This window comes from Aquarana catesbeiana, linkage group LG10 (genome assembly GCF_042186555.1).
Source record: "Aquarana catesbeiana isolate 2022-GZ linkage group LG10, ASM4218655v1, whole genome shotgun sequence".
NCBI classification, from domain to species: domain Eukaryota; kingdom Metazoa; phylum Chordata; class Amphibia; order Anura; family Ranidae; genus Aquarana; species Aquarana catesbeiana.
The window spans coordinates 114,421,722-114,444,754 of NC_133333.1; the positions used below are offsets into that span (position 1 = coordinate 114,421,722).

At 42.9% G+C, this 23,033-nt stretch overlaps 1 protein-coding gene across 1 annotated transcript in view; it reads left to right on the plus strand.

The window, feature by feature from the left end:
• Positions 1 to 23,033, plus strand: part of TMPRSS13 (transmembrane serine protease 13) — a 146,140-nt gene that overhangs the window by 56,392 nt on the left and 66,715 nt on the right. Inside the window, exons 2-3 of the mRNA XM_073602484.1 lie at positions 9,748 to 9,862; positions 12,982 to 13,083. Coding sequence (XP_073458585.1) covers positions 9,748 to 9,862; positions 12,982 to 13,083 — 217 coding nt within the window. The remainder of the gene's footprint in view (positions 1 to 9,747; positions 9,863 to 12,981; positions 13,084 to 23,033) is intronic.

The following is a 23,033-nucleotide window of genomic DNA, read 5'->3' on the forward strand; positions in this document are numbered from 1 at the left end:
GAGAACCCACTGTGTGTTACAGGACATAGCTTAGCATACTAGCTGGGTTTGTAGGCCTATAGGTTCCCAATATTATGAGACTTGTCCAAGCTCTGCAGATATGTGTGAGATGTTTCCCCTTTACTTCATCTATGGTTCTTTGGACTCATAATTGAAGATCTCCCAGGGGCACCTTATACTGCATATGACTTTCTCTTAAGCTGCATCAAACTTCTCCAAGTTGTTATCGCAGATCTGAAAAAGTTGTTCTGACATGATCAAATGTCCAAGTGCACAAGCTGTAAGGAAGGGGTGGCACCTCTGATCCTCCCCCTCTTCCACAGTCCCCAATCCATCTCCTGATAGTACAGAGCCTTGCACATGCTCAGTTTGGTGTGTATTGCTAGAAAAAAATTTTATTTTTTTGGGAGGGTGTATGTGATTGGTACTGTCCAGACACAGGGTCAGGAGTCATGCAATCTCATAGGACAGTCAGAGGAGAATGAAAACTCCTCCTAAAAGCTCTAACCAGTGCTCGGCCAGATACTGATAGAAGTCACAAGACACTATGGATTTTATTTATTTAAGTGCACTTGGAAGTAAAGTCGCTGTAGATCAGAGGGGGGACATGCAAGGAAAAAAAAAACAGCATTTTAGCTTGCACAAGATTGGATTATAAAATCAGCAGAGCTTCCCCTCATTTCAGATCTACCCCTTAGATTTAAAGCGACTGCACTTTCAAGTGCACTTGCAGTGCAAAGTGGATTTACCTTTCGTAAATAACCCCTTATGTATAATGCTGATGAGAAAAGATATTTAGCAGTTTATATTTACTAAAATAATTGCATTTCCAGGTTCTGTGTACTGTGCGAGACCAGATATATCGAATGCAGGGTCCTGGGTTTAGTAACACTTTAAAACTATAGGATATATCTTTACATTTAAATTATTTCTTTAGTCAAATATATCAATATAGTTTATAACTGAAAGAATACAGTTGTTTACAACAGCTGTAACGGTTTTGGATTTCAGAAGCTGATTGTCATTTCATGATCAAACACTACAAAACATTCAAGTAAAAAAATCCTTTGTTTTGAGTTGACATCATGTCGATATCATGTATTAAAAAATATGCACTTTCTCCTTCACTTGCATCGCCAAAAAAACATGTTTTCTAGAGTGTTTCTGGTCCTCCTGGATGTGAGGTGGTATCATCAGCAGTACAATTGTGGCTTTACAAATGGTACCTGAGAACAAAGCATGTCTTCTTAAAGGGACCTCATGGAATCAGAGAATTCAGATACTAAGTGGTCATTTTGAAACAAACGTCTGTCATCTTTCGCATTGGCATATTCAAAGTGTTAATAAAATGCTTACCTGTTTCAAAGAATCTTTGTGTGAGTTTCCTCATCAATGGAAGCTTTGATTCAGTCTGATAAATAGGTGAGTTTTTCAAGGAACTGTCATAATAAGTGAGGTCTGTATTGAATCCACAGAGTTCTTCTCCCACTGCCAATAAGAACAGAGCGGGTTTCCTGCTTCCTCTTACTCTAAAGCCTGGTACACACGATCAGATTGTTGGCCAACCGAACGTCTGATTTTTGTCAAAAGGGCATGTGCCAGGATCTTGTCTTGCATACTAATGGTACACAATTGTCAGCCAACAAACACGAACGTAGTGACGTACTACGAGGATTGTCAGCTCTACTCTTTGGGCCCCTTCTGCTAATTTCATGTTTGGGGAGCCTTGATTCCGAGCATGCGTGTTTGTACTTTCGACTTTTGTGTGATGGACTTGTGTACTGACCATCAGAAAATCTGACAACAGGCTGTTGTCCACCGAAAATTTACTAGCATGTCATCCAACATTTGTTGGCAGAAAGATGGACAACAATTGTCAAAAGGAGCGTACTAACGGTCAGATTTTAGGACAACAGTCTGTCAACAGACAATCCCCTGCCAATAATCTGATCGTGTGTACGAGGCTTTAGAGCCCTTTATCACGGTCCTACCATTTGTCTATTTTTCATCCTTCCTTTTTTTGGATGGAAAATGAACAGCAATTCATTCTTATGGGCTTGCTGATGTAAATGGATGATCATCCGTATTAAATTAGCTTACATCTGTGCCTGTTCAAAAATGTTTTTTGTAAATGCAACAAGGCTGCATCCTTTTCTGTTTAGAAGGGTCTAAACAGATGTAAAGAGATGTCATCTGTTTAGGTCCGTTCTATTTAGACTCAATTATTAGGCAAGAAACATATTTATTGTTTATACCTTTGTCACCTTTGATTAGTTTATTCAACAACTATAAAAAAAAAAAAAGGATGAAAAATCGGATGTAGATTGTATTGAAGACTTTTGTGCAGACTGATCAGTATTCATCAGTTTTTTGTTTTTGTAGCAAAAACCTGACAGAACTGATGACACCTGTGTGAAAGGACCCTAAACCTTTTAAGGTGGGTGATACTATGATTGTCTTATACTGAGACATGTTAGAGAATGTTTGGAGGGCCAAACTGAATGCAGTTGTCTAGCTGCTTGGAGAATTTTCATATATATGGAAGCAGAATAGGTTTTTCTATACATTAGGCACACTTTTCCACAGTTGTGAGATTATGTATGGTGGTGTTTAAAGGATTTCTGGAGCCATGTGAAAAATTGGTGAATGTGGTAAGCACCCCCAGCAGCTTTATAGTTTTTTCACATGTAGGTGTGAAGAAAAATATAAATAAAGGCTTGAAAAAGAGGAATAAATCCTATGATGCTGGGGCAACACCTACAGTATGTGCAGTATGTCCCACAGAAGTAGGATTTCCTCCAATGTGCAGCATAAACGCACACTGGTGTTAGTGCTGGAGGCACACTCCATAGTGCACTCCCAGTGCAGAGACCAAGCTGTCAGACAGCTCCACGTCTAGTACTAATTCTGTCTCCTAATCCCGTGATCATTGTGATAGCCTTTGATTGACTCAGTAAAACCCTGAGCACTCTGATTCTCCTTATATACTGTGCTTCACCTTCTGAAAAAAACAAATAGATACAGTGTACCTTTTTTATAACCAGAGGAGAAAAATGCAAACAACAAAGGATGCCTATGTGTAAAATATATATATATATATATATGTATAATAATAAGAATAATACTTACATGACTATAAAATAATAATAATAAAAAATAAAGATAGAATCGGCTTGATCTAAGTTTTACAATCTAAGACCTAGCGTCAGGGTCAAATATCAGTGTGGTGTGTTTCTGGTAGGATTTAATTTTTTTTTATTTACTGTCAGTTGTAGGTAGGATAAAAAAGAAAAAGAAAAAAAGTGCACTATTGTTTCTTCATTGTGCTACAGGTGCAAAGAACAAATAATATGCACATACTGTATGTGGTATTGCCTTGTTTGTCTGGAGTAGGGGATTTTTTTAAATTCATTTTTATAGTGAGTCATGGCAATGGTAAGAAATATACAGCTAAAGTTAAAAAAAAGTTTAGAATATTGTCTCAGCTTTCCTTTGATGATAAAAAAAATCAGGAGATATTTAATAGCATTTATCATCAAATGAAGACACAATTTATCCTGAAAAAAACAAGGTATTGTACACCTGGATACATTAAATAGTTGCGATGATCAGTACAGTTTTACTAACACAAGCCAAAGCTGTACAATTGCATTTAGGCATTAAAAGAGAGGTATTGACTTTTTTTAAATTGTAGAATTATACTTACTCTAGGTGGATGCAGCATCGGTCCGATGCTGCATCTGTTCCCTGCTGGCTCTAACACTGAGAACCGAGCGATCAAACACTGTTGATTGCTCGGTTCCCAGAGCTCCCTGATCAGAGACCTGGTGACTGTCAGTCACTGCTCTCTGCTCTGCCCCCCCCCCCCCCCCCCGTGCTCACTGGAGTGCTGGGCTGTGGAGGAGGCAGGAGTGGCCGGTTCAGGCTCTCAGCGAAACAGAGAAAAATGGCGGCACATCCGGAAATAAAATCAAGGAACATGACATACATTGATCCAAGGTGCTTCACTGAGCACCTTGGATCAATGTATGTCATATTCCTTGATTTTTTTGGATTTTCAATAAACTTTTTTGATTTTATTCCTGGATGTGCCACCATTTTTCTCAATTGCATTTCACTTGCTGCGAACCAGGCAGTCACCCGGATTCTTCCAGCAGCTCCTCAGATCCCAACAGGTGGCTTTGAGTGGTGTGCACCCAGCTCTTTCTCTCATCAGGCTCTCAGCAGCTCACTGAGAGGCTGAGCCAGGTGCCGGTCCAGGCATGTGGGCGGATCCCAACTTCATTATCATGATCTTGCCTGTGCCCGGACCGCCTCTGTGACATCAGCCGACAGCGGGATTCAGCCTGCCTTCTGCTGAAAACGAGCCACAGGAGTGCAGAATGGTCTGCTGAAAATGGGCCACAGGAGTGCAGAACAATCTGCACTCCTGTGGTCTACAGGAGAAGTATAGCCAAACAAACTTTGGCTGTACTTCTCCTTTAAGGTTTTCTTTTCTTCAGGCATTAGGGGATAATATACTGAATACATATTAATCACATGCATACATGCTTTCATGATGTCCTTTAAGTAAAGTAAAACAGCCACATGTATTGTAATGTGACTGTATAATCTGTTTTTATATTTACTAACAACTATACATTGAGAGGGTGTAGCTGAGTAGATTTACAGGGAACAAGTTGTTAATGTTTCAATCACGCTACACAAGTGCAAAGTAAAGAAGTCTGGAAGAGATATTGCACAATCAGATTGTTAAACTTGTTGCCAGGTTAATGCCAGACACACACCTTACAAAGTCTTCATTTAGGGATCATTCAGATGGGTGATTAATCCCCTTCTTGGTGCAGAGTCACTGGCAGATGTGTGGGCATCCACCTAAGAGCTGAGTGCAGGCAGCCCATAGAAGTGAATGAACATGCACCGGCTGCACGGACACAATCACATGTCAAAGATTGACATACCGCCAGGAGCGGGTGCATGATTCTAAACGTATTGGACTTTTGGATTTAACAGAACTGCTTTTCCCTTCATAAAATTAATAGGAACACTAAAGCAGATTGAAGCGGGATAATGCAGCTTATAAATAGGTCTAAGGCAGGTTGGATTGAGGCCAGAAGCACCTATGAAAGAAGGATTTCAAAAGCATCTCAAACCTCAATTGCAAGTTAAGGGCACCTGAAAGCATGCTTCATCTTGTCAGCTATACAATCCCTTTGGGTTATTAGTATTATTATACAGGATTTATATAGTGCCAACAGTTTGGGCAGAGTTTCAGATATAAATGGAGAAAGTGTAAAAAATAAAGGCAGATTATAACATTGTCTCAATAGTATTAGGACTGGAGAGCAGGGGTGATAAAAATAGGTGGTTGAGCCTTGGTTTTACTTCCTCTCGATTAACCACCTCAAAATTACATGACAGCCCTGATGAAGTTGAACAAATGCCATGGTGGTTGCTAAATTTTAACCCTGTGGCATTCAGCAGGCAGTACCGCCACCGAATACAACCCCTTTAAGATCAAGCTAGGTTTACAGTTGTGGTGCAGTGTTCTTATTAAAAAAAAACAGTTCGGCTGTAAAACAAACAAAAAAAGATAAAGGCATTTAGGAGGTGGCGCTATCGCTTTCCTAATGTCTGTCAGCCACTCCTGTACCATTCTTTGAAATGCAACCTACTGTTGATCGCTTTTCAGAGACTAACGCAAGTGTAAACAAGCTCATACTGTATTCCATAATCTGAAATGACAATGCTGGGCTATAACATGCTGTGGCTACAGAATGCCACTAGATGGTGCTGATATCAAATGTTCTAAACAAAGTGGAACGCGTACATAAAGTTAAGTAGCATTGCAAGAGAGAAAAATAAGAATAGACTGGTAGAAACCTAAGGCTGTTAGCAATATACTATAAAAATTATTATTTTCATATATATCACTCCTAAAGAATTAAGTGGCACAAAAAATTAAAATATTATTAAAGTAAAAAAACAAATAGAAATACCATATACTATGGAGGGTCTTGTGTGTTTGAGTTGTAAGAAATGACAATGAGCTGAATTATGTTGGGAAAAAAAGGAGAAAAGTATGCTTATGTAATTTGATTAGACTTTCGTTTTAAATGCAATTAATAAGTTCATAATTAATTTGCAGGAGAGATGATCAATTTTAGAATAGGAACATGTGATGGTGCCATGATAGCACTTCAAATACTAATATTATATGGGAAAGAGCCTGGTATAGATTCATTCATTTGTCCCCTCAAAATCATTTTAAGGTAACATTACTTAAGTGCATGAACCTTGTGTTGCATACAAGTACCTTTGTTATTTGTCAAAGCAATTTCTTGTCCCTATGGAGCCCCCCTAGAAGATAGGCCCAGGCTGCAGATAGCACTGTCCTAGCATAACTCCCAACTGTCCCTTATTTTGAGGGACTGTCCCTGATGTGAAGTCCATCTGTCCCTCTTTCCTCCTCATTTGTCCCTCATTTTGGTCTGATCTATCTAGTTGTATATAAAATGCATTACTTCTCTATCCCCAGGTTTAAACCTATCATCCAATTTCTAAACGGCTGCATTTGTAAATTCCAAAAGCTAAAATAAAGGAATCGTAGTGGTAAAAAAAAGCACTTGTGGGTTTAACCAATCATTTTTTTGTACAAAGCTTAAAGGGGTGTGTGGCAGGGGGCAGGTCCTATGCCTGCATACTTTTGCTAATAAGTGTCCCTCATTCCCATCTCAGAAAGTTGGGAGGTATGGTCCTAGGCCATAGGGGATCTCCACCTCTAGGTACCCAAGTGACAGATTTCCCAATTCTAGATCATCCTGACAGTGCGCAATAGGATGAACAAATAAACAGGTGTGTCATTTCTCCCAACCATAGAGATGCAGATGTTATAGATTTTGCATCTGCAAATTATTACATCATTTACTGCTATGTAGAAAAAATGATGGGCTCTTATAGCAGCTGTTATGGAATAGCACAGCTGTCATTGTTTCAGGAAGATCTTCAGAAAATATATTCTCATTAGGAACAGAATGTAATGATGGCTGAGTAATCAAACCAAAAATATGGTTTATGCTTTTAAATGGATGGATGCATCTGCTTTCCTGGTTAAGCTAAATTTCGTTTTTGACTCTGCTGTACTCAGTGAAGTGGTGAGCTGGTCCTAGATTTGGTCAGGTTTCCCTAAGCTTAGTGGTTAATTTCTCTTGCCTACCTGTGGAAGAAGTTTCCAGAGATACAGCAGGAGGACCAACCACTGAAGTTATGAATATTTATTTGTTCTCAGACAATCCCTGGGAAGGGTACCCAGAAGGTGGCTGAGAGAGGTTTGGGAGGCTTGCTCAGAGTGTTCTTGATTTGGGGGCTGCTGCCCCTGGGATGCAGCTCATGTACTGGAGTTGCTATTTGGGCCTCAGCATGTGCTTGGCTGAGGGCCTAAAGGACTTCTGATTGACAGACATTTGCTGTAGGCTACCACCTGTGGAGGTTTGTCTGGAAAAGAACCCTTTTTATTTCTTCCTTACTGCAGAGAGTGGCATGGAGGCTGGGTGGCAGACAGCTGTCCTTTGTGAGCAAGACTTTGACTTTGAATCCCAGGTGTGCATGTGCTTTGGAAAGTAAGGGCCAGAGGTTGCTGTGAGGACTGGGACTGCTTGCATAGAGTCCCAGATTAACTGGCCACCCACTTCTACCCACAGCAAAGACTGTTACAAGCGGATTTTGTCTAAGGATTGTTTTCCCTTTAATTTCTTCTGAGGTTTTGAAGTATCTTGCTCCTGTGCCCCTTTTCTGTTTTCTGCAATAAATCTAAAAAGACATCCCCTAGACTGAGCCTACATTTGTTGGTGAGCTTGGAACTGTATCTGGGTCTAGAAGCCTCTGTACTCTAACAAGAGAGACCTGGGTCAGTTCTGAGCAGCCCCTTCAGGGGTGAGCGGTTCACTTACAATTACAGTTAAGATGTGCTAAATGTAAAATAATCTGTATACACCCTACCCAATAAGAGCAACTATGGCTATTGACCCCTAGTGGTTTTTAATAGTAGGTTGTCTAAATTTACACTGAAACTGTTTTTGGGTAACCAGACATTTTTGGGGGGTCCACGTGTACAGCCCACATCTTCTATAAAGGTTCACACATAATTGGGTTTTATGTGCTTATTAAATGTTTATTGTGATTACCAGTACTGTTAATTTAGTTTTTAGAGTCATTTTGACTTTCTACAGTCAAACTTTGCACTTTGGAGTTTTTCTTTAACGTGTATGCCTGTGCAACAGAAAAGAAAAGAAAACATATCAGTTTATAGCTATAATACATCTAAATTTTACAATTTTGTGTCTCTTTAAAAATGCTGCAAGTACACAAAAATACCAGTTGATCCTGACAGAAATCCCATGAGCTTCTAATTTCCTGCAGTGAGCTAACAATGCTGATTTTCTGAAATCTCAAGCACTGTGATCAGTCTTTCCCTGCTAGACACAAAACATAGCATCTTCTCCACATCACCATAACCTGAGAGAGTTGTTTTGTAGTCAAGAAGGGAGAACTGGAAAGAGCTTGTGGGTAGGTGCAGATTGGTGCAGCAGCAGAAAACACTAATAGTCCCAGTGCAGAGAAACAGAAATATATTGTAACTGAATTTTGATAATACAGAACAGGCCCGGCGGGAAGGTAACCCGACCAGGAGCACTCACAGCATAAAACAGCAATGTGTCAGTAGAAGTAGGCCTCAGGTGGGCCGACAGCATCTGTCTGGAGGGGTGGGATTTGGCCTATCCAGTCGGTACCCAAGTGGGGAGGCTTCCAGACACAGTGGCATGTCTCTGCACTTTTCCTACTCCTCTAAAACCTTTCCCTGATGCTAAGTACTTTCCCTGCCAGATAGGTAACCTGTCCTTCCTTTAGCCACATGTGAAATGCGTGCCAAGCCTTGGAGCCAAGGTTTTCAATAGACTCTGCCTGACCCAAGATGGCCACCAGAATCACATGAGGCACCAGCATCCAATTGGATAGCTGCCCCCTGTGACCCAGGAAACCATAGAGGAGCTAAGTTCCTCTTGACTTTCTGTCTCTCTGCAATGCCGCTGCGGTTGAGTGCCACCTGCAGTGGAGACAGCAGACAGTACCTGCCTACAGGCTGACAACAGGGGAAGCGGTGTCTCTGTTACTAGGTAGATTACTTTTGTCATTTGTCCTGATACCAATAGTCACAAAGCGATAGGGAATCCCAAATCTTACACATGTCACTGTGGGTAGGGCCAATGTCATCTGCATGAGGATCCATAGAATTTGCAGGGAGAACATTTACTATCTTTGTATGTGTCAATCTCTCACCAGCTCGCTTCAGAGTGTAGGTTGCTGGCAATAGTGCGAGTGTTTCACCTTTTGTGCTGTGTTTTCCATAACAAATCTTCTGCTGGTAAATTCTCAACAGCAATGTGATTGCAAGTGTGATATAAATCTTGCAATGGGGTCACCTGTTGCTCAGACAACTGTTTAAGAATAATCTCGTAGAGATTTCATTCCTTTTCCAAGGGCAGATAGTTAGGAGAATTTTTCTCAACATAACAAGTACAGCAGAAAATAAACACTAACGAATTTTAACCCTTCCCTATCCAACTTGTAAAGGAAAAAGTTTTTGTACACAAACATTTTAACAATAACTTGCAATTAAATGTCCAGTTATAAAACACTATTGAAAGTAATTTTGAATGGTCTAACCCACTTCTTTCTGTTGTTTTTTAGCCCTACACCAATGGACCATATCCAGGTTATGCTGTCTCAGGCAACAATGTTGTCTACCAGCCATATACCATTCAACCAGGTCCTCCTGCGCCTTCTTACATAATAGAGAGACGACGTGAGTATCAGTTCTATTGATGTTAAGTATTGAAATGCTGAACATTCAGAAATAATGGGTACAAACACAGAAACCGACAAACACTGATATTTGGGAACAAATTGGTATACTCCCTTATTCCCATAGACCACAATCCAGACATGTTCACCTTGTACCAGCTAAAAAAAAAGGTTCTTACCATGGATTGATCACTACTAAATCAACCAAATAATGTACAGTAAATGTCCCTTTACTGGTGCTTTCATTGGTCTTGGATCTTGCATTATTTTTGCTGCTGAAGATCATATTTTTTATTTAAATCATTGTTCCTGTGCAAAATAAGAAATAATATGCAAGAGTATAAAGTTCCAGAAGAGGAGGGGGTCTCTTGAACCTCGAGGTGGTCACCTAGTATTGCACAATAATTTGTAATCGTCAAAACTCCCCTATCCTATACCTTCCTTCATAGGCGTGCACACAGGTTGTGCCGGCTGTGCCTAGGCACAACCTAATCACCCCCTGTGAGTGTAGCTGCATGCCGGCTGTCTCCTGAGTTCTCTTGTGAAATGCTGCAAGAGAGTGTATAGCGCTTTCACATTGAGCAGATCGCCAGGCTAAGAGCCACTAAGTGCGTTAAACTATCATGTAATGTCACTGCTTGCAGATACTAGCTGTCAAAACGTGGTGGTGATGTCGGGGGTGGGCGGGACCAAACAGCTAGCCTATGAAACACAAGCCAACGGGATAGGGGCTGGGCGGGCTGCTCTGTGTATGTGGCTCCGCCCCCTTTCCATCAGCTATCATACACTAGCCAACGGCATAGGGGCTGGGCGGGCTACTCAGTCTATGTGGCTCCGCCCCTTTCTTAAGCAGCCCAATCATTGGCTGGTGTTTGATAGCTGATAGAAAGGGGGCGGAGCCACAGCCCCTATCCCTGTTGGCTGGTGTATGATAGCTGTTCTGTCCTGCCCACCCCCGACATCACCGCTGAGTTTTGACAGCTAGTCTCTGCAAGCAGTGACATTACATGACAGTTTAACACTCTTAGTGGCTCTTACAAGTCTGGCGATCTGCTCAATGTGAAACTCCCCTCTCCTCTATCAGTACCAATCAATGCTTCGTCAGTGCCAATCAATGCCAACCAATGCCACCTATCAGTGCCACCTGTTAGTATCAATCAGTGCCAACCAATGCCACCTATCATGCCACCTGTCAGTGGCAATCAATGCAAACCAATGCCACCTATCAGTGCCATTCAGTGTCACCTGTCAGTGACAATCAGTGCCACCTGTCAGTGCCAACCAATGCCACCTATCAGTGCCAACCAATGCCACATATCTGTGCCAATCAATGTCACTTATCAGTGCCACCTGTCAGTGCCAATCAATGCACCCAATTAGTGCCACTTGTTGGTGCCAATCAGTGCCAACCAATGCCACCTAATAGTACCACCTGTCAGTGCCAACCAATGCCACATGTCAGTGCCAATCAGTGCTACCTGTCAGTGCCAATCAGTGTCAACCAGTGCAATCTAGCAGTGCCAATCAGTGACACCTATCAGTGCCAATCAGCGCTTTCAATCAGTGCCACCTATCAGTGCCAATCAGTGCTCATCAGTGCCTACAATCAGTGTTGCCTATCAGTGGCTATCACTACTGCCTATCAGTGCCAACCAATGCCACCAATCAGTGCCCATCAGTGCTGCCTATTAGTGCTGCCAATGAGTTTCCATCAGTGCTGCCAATCAGTGCACTGAGTGCAGGGATGGGGAAATTAACTCAGCAGCCAGGCATATTGTCCATGGGGGCCAGCCTGGTGGGGCACAACTGAAATCTGTTGATGTTTATTAATGCCACATGCCAATATTTTGTATAATAGGTCATCACCACACTACTATTTACAATAAACTACTCAAGGTAAAATAAAAAAGTGTCAGTAAAAGGCTTGCTGCTAAGCACTGTTATGTGTTCCCACACCATGAAAAAAAAAAAAAAGTGCAGCGCTAACTTACTTATCTGCAAATTAACAATAATGGTGGAATCCTCTAATGTATGGAAATCTCAATAAACTTCAATATTATAACAATACCGGTCTCTGTGATATGTAACGTCACATATAATACACATACAAACTGAAAAAAGACATAAAGAATTAAACTTAGCAGGGATGGTGGAAACCTCTCCTATAGATATTTGCCATACAGATTAACTTATAACAACTTATAATAACAATAATCCAGTGATATGTGATTTCACATTTAATACACATTAAAATGAGAATAAGACAAAAACATTTTTTTTAAACTTAGCAGGGATGGTAGAAACCCCTCTATAGATAATTCCAATACAAACCAACTTCAAGTGCAACAACTTTTTAGTTGGGAGGTTCAGCATTTCAGAATGTTTATTTTTTAGATTGTTACACTTAATTCTATATGTTTTAGTTACTATTATAATGTGAATTTTTGTACTTGAAGTAAATTTTCTGCCACCCTTTCTAAGTCCATATCTTTATGGACCTTGCTTTGTGCCCAGTCATGTTGGAACAGGAAGGAGCCATCCCCAAACTGTTCCCACAAAGTTGGGAGCATGAAATTGTCCAAAATGTCTTGGTATGCTGACGCCTTAAAAGTTCCCTTCACTGGAACTAAAGGGCCAAACCCAACACCTGAAAAACAACCACACACCATAATCCCCCCTCCACCAAATGATTTGGACCAGTGCACAAAGCAAGGTCCATAAAGACATGGATGAGTTTGGGATGCAGGAACTTGACTGGCCTTTACATTAGAGTGGAGACTGCAAACCGGGCTTTCTCATCCAACATCAGTGCCTGACCTCACAAATGCGCTTCTGGAAGAATGGTCAAACATTCCTGTAGACACTCCTAAACCTTGTGGACAGCCTTCCCAGAAGAGTTGATGCTGCTACAGCTGCAAAGGGTGGGCCAACTCAATATTGAACCCTACAGACTAAGATCGGGATGCCATTAAAGCTCATGTGTGTGTAAAGGCAGGTGTCCCAATACTTTTAGTAATATAGTGTAAATATATATATTCCTTCTCTTTCATTAACATGTTATAAGCATTTGTCATATGGGCTTTTCCATGTCATTCACCAATGTTACCTTTTTCATTTCAGCAAATAAGTTCCCATTTTCCTTCTTTTCAAGCCGTGCCTCTTCCATCTTTGTCTTCCTTGTCCTGATTGTTGTCGTTATTGGACTTGGTCTCATAACAGCATGTAAGTCACCTGGTCATTTGTTTGCATACAAGCTTACAATGTTTACAGACTACACAATTGCGCAAACTCCATAACCAAAGATAATTTAATGTATTAGAAGTAAAACAGACTCACATTTGGTAAGTTAACAAACAGCAGTGTGAAGCGTCCAGCGCTTCTAACCACAAAGATGGCCGCCGTGTCACCGTCCAACCGCGTCCTGCGTCACCAGTCTCTGACATCGCCCAACGTTTCATCATCAACATGCATCTTCATGGGCGACACAACAGGTTTTACTTCTAATACATTAAATTATCTTTGGTTATGAAGTTAGCACAATGAGCGTTTTCTTTTGCTTCCCATCTACCACGAATCTTGAGGTTGTTCACACCCACTGGTTCACATTTGGTTCATTATTTGTTTTCAAAGAGGAACCCCCAAGCTTTCCATCTGGTCTAGAGGGGATTGAATATGTTGATGCCATTCTAATGCCCCGTACACACGGTCGGATTTTCCGATGGAAAATGTCCGATCGGAGCGTGTTGTCGGACATTCCGACCATGTGTGGGCTCCATCGGACATTTTCCATCGGACTTTCCGACACACAAAGTTTGAGAGCAGGCTATAAAATTTTCCGACAACAAAATCCGATCGCGTCAATTCCGACCGTGTGTGGCCTGTTCCGACGCACAAAGTGCCACGCATGCTCAGAAGAAATTCCGAGACGGAACAGCTCGGTCTGGTAAACTTAGCGTTCGGAATGGATACAACACTTTCGTCACGGTGCAATGTTAAAAATGGTTTAATACAGCGCACTCTCTTCTTTATAATGTGAGAAGAATGAAGTAGTTTTGCTGCTCATATTTACACAGACATCTCACAAACTTCTTTCTTTATTATTTATCGGGATTCCCTCAATATATTTTGATTTGTCACATCTGACAAAAATTTTTTTTTTTTTTTTTTTTTTTTTAAAGGCAGATTTTTTTTTATTTTAGGTTTGTATTTTTTCCAAGGCTGATCTTTGTTTTATTTTATTTTTAGTTTTACTCCAGAATATTTTTGTGTGTGTTTTGTGTGTCAAGTTACCACAACACCATTGATATGTTGTTCTATTTAATCTGTAGGAGATTGTTTGGTGTTGTTGTCTCTTGTTAATTTCACATTGTACTTTAGAAATGTACCTGAATCCTCACCAACAAACTGTCCTTTTTGGATGAAAACACACATAGGAGAGTATAATTTTCCCCAAAAAAATCATTTATTAAGGGCTCACAACTAAACAAAGAGGGAGGCAGCACTAGAGAAACAGCAGAAATGGGTGAAGCCTTGGACCCCCAGGGCAGACATCAAGCAAAATTGGTGGCCTGAGGAGTCCTTATCTAAGGGAGTGCAGTCTGGTCCAGAAGTCCCAGAGATCCGGAAAGTAGCAGATGACATCTGTGTCCCCAGGCTGTGGTCATACAAGAGACTGCAGCTTTTGTCAGACCAGACTGAACCCAGGTCATCACTCTCTGGTCTTCTTTCCACGCTTCCTTTCACGCTGTGGCTGTGGTGGTGGAGTTGTGGCAGCAGGAGGAGGAGGAGGATGGTCCAACTCAATCACGTCGGTCTTGGGTGTGATTTCGCCACTCACCCCCTTAGTTAGGACTTTATAAATAAGTTGCTCACACATGAGGCGTTGACCCTCCTGCATGGCCTGCAGCTTGGTGGCAGCCATGCAGGCAAAGGCTTCTTCAGGAGTGGGAAAGGCTCGGAGGGACGCAGAAGCCTCCTGAATGAGCCTGAGTGCAGAATCCTGCATGTGAGTCGCCTTCCTCGCTCTTTTGTATGGAAGGCGGAGGGGAGGAACCTGCGATTCGGTCAGGCTGCGACTTGTCCCAGGCTTCTCCTGGCTGACACTTAGCCCCGCCTCCTCCTGGCTGACACTAACCCCCGCCTCCTCCTGGCTGCCACATTCCACAGCCTCCTCCTGTGTGCCACATTCCACAGCCTCCTCCTGGCTGAGGTCTTCCTGTGTATGAAAAAGGGACATAGTTTTAGTTTTTTATTCATCAATCACACTCAATTTTCACCTCCTGACTGTTGCAAATTGAATGTTAACAAATATAACAGACTATCTTTCTGAGCCCAGCATTTTTCATTCTTGTCCCAATTATTTTTGCCCACTACTGTCTATTGATATGTAAAACACTTTTTTCAATCAGCAATTAGTGATCATTAATAACATCTAGTAAAGATAATTTCTTTATTGACCAGAAATCTGTTGAAGAATGCTATACCTGACTCCAGCTGGGCTCCTCCACTTCTTCCTGGCTGGATGGCCCAGGTTGGACATCGGAAGTCTCATCTGGGGTGGAAGGAAGAGTGGAAGGAAGGGTGGAGAGGGATTCCCTGGCTTCAGTGTGGTCTGACAGAAATCGCAGTCTCTCATAGTACCACAGCCTGGGAACATAAACGTCATCTGCTGCAGCTCCAGATCTCTGGGAATCTGTGACCTTCTTGCGCTCCCTAAGATAAGTGCTCCTCAGGCCACCAATTTTGGCTTTTAAATAGGGGATGGTTGCTGTGGGGACCACCAGCTTCACCAACTCCAGCAGTTTTTCCAGCGCTGCCTGCCTCTTTTGTTTATTATTATAATGGGGATGTCTCACTTGCCACAGACAGGGCAGCTCCCTGTATTTGTCTATGAACAGGGGGAGGAAGTTGTGGTCATTGAAGCCATCCATTTTCCCTGCAAGACACAACACAAGACAAACCCTAAGGTCAGGCCAAACTCTCCTAATCTTGTTACAATATAGGCTTCAATTTCCAAGCTGTATAGGCCCAAGTTTAGATCTTACCTTTGTTATCACGATCGGCGCCTCCGATGCTCCTTCCTCCGCTCACAGATCGTACGTAATACGCACGCGTGTTACGCTTTATACACACTGCGCATGCGTGTAACTCCGCCCGCCCCTGACGTTCTTTCTAGTCTATCCCCCGCCCCTTTTCGTTCTGCGCAGTGGGGGAAGAGCACATGGCGGATACACAGCAGGTGCGTGCTAATTACAGGAACAAGGAGGAGGAGGAAAGCCCGGAGCCAGAAACGTCCCGATCCAGAAGGAGATTTAAGGCCTCAAATATGTCCTTTGGGGAGATGTTGGAGATGGTCGACATCTTGAAGAAGGCCGACTATGATGGGAAGTATGGGCCTTACCCCAACCCCAATGAAAGGCCAAGATCATGGCGAAAGTGGTCAAAAGTCTGCACCGGCATTTCGGGTACGACGATCGAAAGATCAGCTCAGGAAACGGTGGTCGGACCTCAAATTAAGAGAACACGAGCAGTACAGAAGGATCCGGAGAGTGCTGCAAAAAAGTAAGTAGTTGTGCTGTGTTCCTATTCTTTTTGTGTTTATTACATTCGTGCTGCTCCATGTGCTTTTCTTACAAGTGTACATTTTAAAATGGCAACTTTCTGGTTCATGGGCACATTATTCGTTCGTATCAAACATTTTTCTTTCAGCCTATAAAACACTATTGTTTTGGCCATATGCATTTGGGCACATTTTTTACGCCCTACTTGTATGAAACTAATTTGGTTGTGTAGATGGCTTTGTTACTAGAATGAAATGCAAACTAGATTCTGTGTAAGGAGAGGACACTGAGCAGCGGTTTTCACATCTGGACACTGGAGCACTAGTGTGGGACCCCTGAACACCATTTTTATTAGGGGGGGCACACAGGTGTTCTAGTGTATACTATAGGGAGGTCTCCATCTGTGAAGCTTGTACCAAACAGGTAAAGTATTGCAGCTTGACAAAGGACACTGAAAATGCTACATTTTGGAACTCTGCCAAAATAGACAATTGTACCCCACTTCCAAGGAATGTTTCCTATTTATAGTTCTGCCATCAAATATCTGTGTGCTAAGTATACCATTTTTGTTTTACATAGGGGAGAAAAGACTCGGAGGACACCCCTCTTCCGAGGAGACCACAGACCCCCCCTGGAAGAAGGGGAAATCCCCCCAACCCAAGAAGTGCAGGAGGAAGAAGATGTGGTGGAAATAGTCACCACAACAGGTGAGTGTCTGCGACCACAGGCTCAGGTAAGAGATGGATGCCGGCATATTTTTGATACCTGTTTTTTGTTTGGTTTCTCTCTTTTTAGGTGATCGTGATGTTGTGGACCCAGATCGTTTCACATCAGAAAGTGCCCAGATCCTGATCGGGGAGATCATGGGGTGTAATTTACAATTGGAAAACCTCAAGAAAAACATCAATGATGTTATTCAAAAAAATAAAAACATCATTGATGTTTTGGGGCGAGTTTAAAACCCCTCCAAAACACTTTGTTTTTTTGTGTGCTACAATGTTAAAAATGTTTTAGCAATTTTTAGAAAAGCCAAATTTGGAGGATGCACACAGTGTGCCAACATGTGCTATCTGCCATCACGGGAGATCAATGGACGCGTTTTGGGGGGTGCAACCCCTTCCTCAATAATAAAGTAGCTGAGAGGAAGGGGTTTCTCCCCAAAACACGTCCCTTGATCCCCCGTGATGGCAGCTAGCACATGTTGACATTGGTAAATTTGTGTGCATCTTCCAAATTTGGCTTTTCCTGGGGTGACTTCACCCCATCTGAACACAATATCAAACACAGTTCCTAAATACTCATGTCTGATATTGCCTTCAAGTTCTACCAAATGTGAACTTTGTAAGTTCAAGATTTGTGTCTTGCTTGTTGGTTTTACACATGCCTGTTTTATCTTAAATGGACATTTATATTTTTTATAATGCCCCCCCAAAAATTGTTATACAACAAACATGTTGGTTTGTTTTAAAAACCTTTTCTAAATGCACATGTGATTGTGCAGGTATTAAAAAGATTGTTAATCAAGAATGTGTGGATTATTGTCTCAACGCTACAACACTTTTGTGGTGATGTAATTGCTGGTTTCTGTGACAATAGGGGTTAGTTCCTAAGGGCAAATCCTCTTTGCACTACAAGTGCAGTTTCAGTGCAGTTTCAAGTGCACTTGTAGTGCAAAGTGTCTTTGCCTTTAGTAAATAACACCCAACAGTGCTTTGTATAAGGTTACACAATCACGCCATTTTCAGGACTCCCCACATTTCTGTCAGGGTCAGCTAAAACAAACACAAGCAGTAAATGTCAACAAAGATTTGCTTTTTTTTGGGTTAATTTGCTAAAAGGCTTCACAAATTTGCTGGCATATTGATGGCCCCCCTACCCGCAAAGAACTCAACGTATCTTAACCAGACATCACGGGCACTCAGGGAGGGCAAGCCAGGACGGCCACTTTCAAGCGCCGTCAGGGTTGTTTCATGTAGAATTCTGACCTCAGGCCCAACTGAGCCAGCATAGTTGGCAGAATGTTGGCGTAAAAAGTTATGTAGAACACAGCACGCCAGGATTATATGATTAAGTTTATACTCCGCCATATGGATGGGTGTCAGAAATAGGCGGAACCGGCTGGCCATGATTACAAATGTGTTCTCCACCACTCTTCTGGCTCTGGCCAGCCGGTAATTAAAAACCCTCTGTTCCTGGGGTGAGGGTCCTCATCGGGAATGGCCGCATAAGATGGTCCCCCAGCGCAAATGCTTCATCCGCAACGAAGACGAATGGGAGTCCTTCCACATTCTCTTCTGGAGGTGGCAAGTCCAAGCTGCCATTCTGGAGATGCCTGTAAAACTCCATCTGGGTGATGACTCCACCATCGGACATCCGTCCATTCTTCCCCACGTCCACATACAGGAAGTCGTAATTAGCCGACACCACCGCCAACATCACAATACTATTGAACCCCTTGTAATTATAATAGTATGACCCCGAGTTGGGTGGTGGGACGATGTGGACGTGTTTCCCATCAATTGCCCCTCCACAGTTAGGAAAGTCTCACCGCTGGGCAAAGTGGGAGGCCACAGTCTGCCATTCCTGTGGCGTGGAAGGAAACTGTTGAGGAAAAAAAACAAAATGAGTATTTTTGCACATAAACATTGAAAGCAGATTAGACACAAACCTTCTTGGCCAACATCCAGATAACATTTATTAAGGGGAATTTTACAACACCAAAGTATAAGGTACACCTATCATATCCCCCCCCCCCCCTCTCATGGGCCAATTCTAACATTATAGGGGGGGGAATCTTGGACAGGTAACCCTCTTCACTTCTTTGAGAGATGAATGCCTAAATAATGGGTATTACTTGGAACAGCCCCTCCTTACTTACACTATTGACAGCCCACTGGACAGGTAAGAAGTGTCAGAATACAAAGATATAAATACACACTGTACACATTTGAGCACATTTGGACATTCTGCTATTACCTATCAAGATAATAATAGGATACAAAAACTTTAATCAATACCATTTGAAAGTATACAGGCAGGCCCTTGCACTACATGCTTTGGGAATTCATCCATAAATCTGACCACAAAAGAGATGGGTATAGTGTGTATGGGTTTGGCAAAGTCAGCAGATAGATGATTGAGGATAGATAGAGAATTGGTATCAACTGACTTAGCAGTTGGGGGGAGGGAGGGTTCCAAATGATTTGGGAACCCCCCAAAAAAAGCCTCTGGCACTCTGCCTGAATTTAAAGCACAAATCACATTTCTAAACATTTTAGGGGGTGTTTGGGGTAAAGCACTACTATGGAGCTGATAAAATACATTGTTAAGTGACTACATGAGGTGAATATAGGCCAGGAGAACATGCTGGGGAGGTAAGTGAAGGCAAATATGTATGAAGGACAAAAAAAAAATAACATAAAAATACAGCATGCATGAGGACAAAGGGGAGATTCACAGCATATCACAATCATGGTAATTAGGAAATGAGGAAAGAAATACAATATATTAGCAAACATTCAATACAATAAAATGTGATATTAAAGGATAAATCTTACCTTCATATACTCCTTCTGCAGGACCTGGATGATGGCAGAACAGGTCTCTGGGATAATGATACCCAGAGCCTGGGGGGAGATGCCTGTTGAGACCTTCAGTCTTGTAGGCTTCTCCCTGTCGCCAAGTACCGCAGGGTAGCGACGAGCCTCTGCTCCAGAGTGATGGCTTGCCTCATGCAGGTATCCTGCCTGCTGATATAGGGGGTCAGCGAAGCCAACAAACGGTGAAATACGGGGTCCGTCATCCTGAGAAAGTTCCTGAAATCATCAGGATTATTCTCACGGATCTCACGGAGCAAAGGCATATGAGAGAACTGGTCACGCTGAAGCAACCAATTCTTGGTCCATGAACTCCTCCCCACCCTGTTCATGGACTGGACTTGTGTCAAGGTCAGGACCCCAACACCAAGCCCCCGCACAGCACGAACTCTACGAGGAGTACGTATACGCAACATGCACATAGAAAACGGTCGGCTGCTCAGAACGAAGTAACAGAACGCACTGAAGAACAGCAAGGCCTGTGAAGAGCGACCTGAAAAACAGTAATGAACGAACAAGAACACAATGTCTAATTAAAGTCACGCGTATCTTGCTTGCACGCACTGAAGAGCAGATACAAACCCACAAGCACAAACTGAACCGCAGAAAACGATCTGAAAGCCACGAGTCTGAAAAAGCGCAAATCGTCTCTCACCAAACTTTTACTAACACGAGATTAGCAAAAGGAGCCCAAAGGGTGCCGCGCTTGGTTCTGAACTGGCCTTTTCTAGTCTCGTCGTACATGGTGTACGTGACCGCATGGTTGGCGATCGGAAATTCCGACAACTTTGTGCGACCGTGTGTACGCAAAACAAGTTTGAGCCAACATCCGTCGGAAAAAATCCTAGGATTTTGTTGTCGGAATGTCCGATCAATGTCCGATCGTGTGTACGGGGCATAACAGAGGATCGTTAGAAGATTGCCTTTGCTATCTGTTTACAACCCATGTGTATAACCCATACACTGATGGTAAGGGTTAGTTTGTTTGGGTGATGGTGATGGCGTTCCTATCCCTTTCTGAGTTTTCCTCTATGGTGGATCTCGTTGAATAGAGGGTTCCTTATTTCCTCCTGACGGAGAACGTTCTGTTTGGCTTCATTATATTCATATTTTGGGACATTATTGTATCATTTATATTTTGCGGGACATTATTTATTTATTTTTTAGTGCTGCACCTTCTCTTTCTTATCTCTGTAATTGTACCCAGCAATTTTGTGCTAGCTGCTTTTTACTTAGACCCCTTTCACACTGGGGCGGTTTGCAGGCGGTATTGCGCTAAAAATACCGCCTGCAAACCGCCCCTAAACAGCCTCCGCTGTTTGTTCAGTGTGAAAGGCCGAGGGCTTTCACACTGAAACGGTGCGCAGGCAGGGCGGTGAAAAAAGTCCTGCAAACCGCTTTTTTGGAATTTGAAATCAATGGGACAGCGCGGCTATACCGCGGCAATACCGTGGCTATAGCCGTGCTGTACGAGGGATTTTAACCCTTTTTCGGCCGCCAGCGGGGGTTAAAACCGCCCCGCTAGCGGCCGAATACCGCTGCAAGAACGACGGTACAGCAGCGCTAAAAATAGCGCTGTTGTACCGCCGACGCCCCCACCGCCCCAGTGTGAAAGGGGCCTAAATGTTACATTAAGCGCAACAGATTCTGTTTTTTATTTCTGCATTGTAGAACTACCTGATTTTGTTACATGAATCGCTATCAGAACTGAAAGTGTCGCAAATACTTCATGAATTTGGCACAATACTTTAACAAGAGGGATAAACACCAAAAAAAGTGGCACAGTGGCTTTACTAAATTCCCCCTATAATGTGCCTGTGCCTTCCCCTGACTATGTCCATAGTCTGTTCAGCTTGAGGCAAGATGCAATCTGTGCTTGAGCAGAGGGTGTGTTCAAGGGAGGGGGTGTGTGCCAGAGGCAAGCTGTGATTGGTCAGGGTGTGTGGTGGCTGAACAGACTACCCAGTACAGGTATGCTGTGCGTCTGCAGAGTGTCCTGTACCTCTGAACGGCTAGACAACGGAAGAGAACTTCCTATAGTAACACAGAGCATCTTCTGTGCTTTGTGTGGTCAGTTTAGAACAAGAAAGAATAGTGACTGACAGGATGAATCAGGTACTTCAAATGGAAGAAGTACATGAAAATGATAGAGACTATGGGGCTGCTTTACAAAAACTGGAGAGTGCAACATCTGGTGCAGCTCTGCATAGAAACCAATCAGCTTTTCTTTTGTCAAAACTTAAAGTGTTCGTTACTCAGCAAAAAAAAAAGAGCTCCTGTTTGCTTATAGCATATTAAACAGCACAGTGCTTGTGCTGTCTAACCTGTCCCTCTCTAAGCTGTAAAAAAACTGACTGATCCTGCCAGTTCCTATATCCCCTCTGTGTACTGACTGCGGTTTATCATGGCTGCTGAGCCCCTGATACTGTGGTCAGTTTACATGCCTCCGTCAACCAGAGCTCTTCTCTGTCCTCCTCTGTCCCCCTCACCCTGTCAAGCATCTGGTAGTGAGCCCTTGTAGATCGCCAACTCAGGGTTTCCCAGGGCGCAGAGTGCAAGCCCCAGCCTGTGTCAGGGAAATGGCTGTAGGAGAACTGGCAATAGTGCCAGTACTGGTAATGGACACTTCTGGCACATTGCCATACGCACTAGTGCAAAAAGTGTGAACGGGCGTATACAGGTCCGCAACAGTGCTAACATGCGAACGTGAATTCGTGACGGCGCTAATTGGCGAACGCACAATGTGATAGATTCGGCCACTTACTGGCCTATATAAGACTGCTGCTGAGCCCATCACATTGCTGGATTGTCGTCAGCCTTCCTATGTTCCTGAGCCTCTGTGCATATTCTACTTGGATTTCCTGTTGTGACCCGGCTTTCTCCTGACCTGTCTGATCTGCTCTCCTGGTTTGACCCCCTGGCTTGCTTTACCAACTTTGCTGCTATCTCAAGTGTCTGATCTTGGCTTGCATCACGGACTTTGCTACTGCTACCTGTTCCTGGCCTGCCTTCCTGT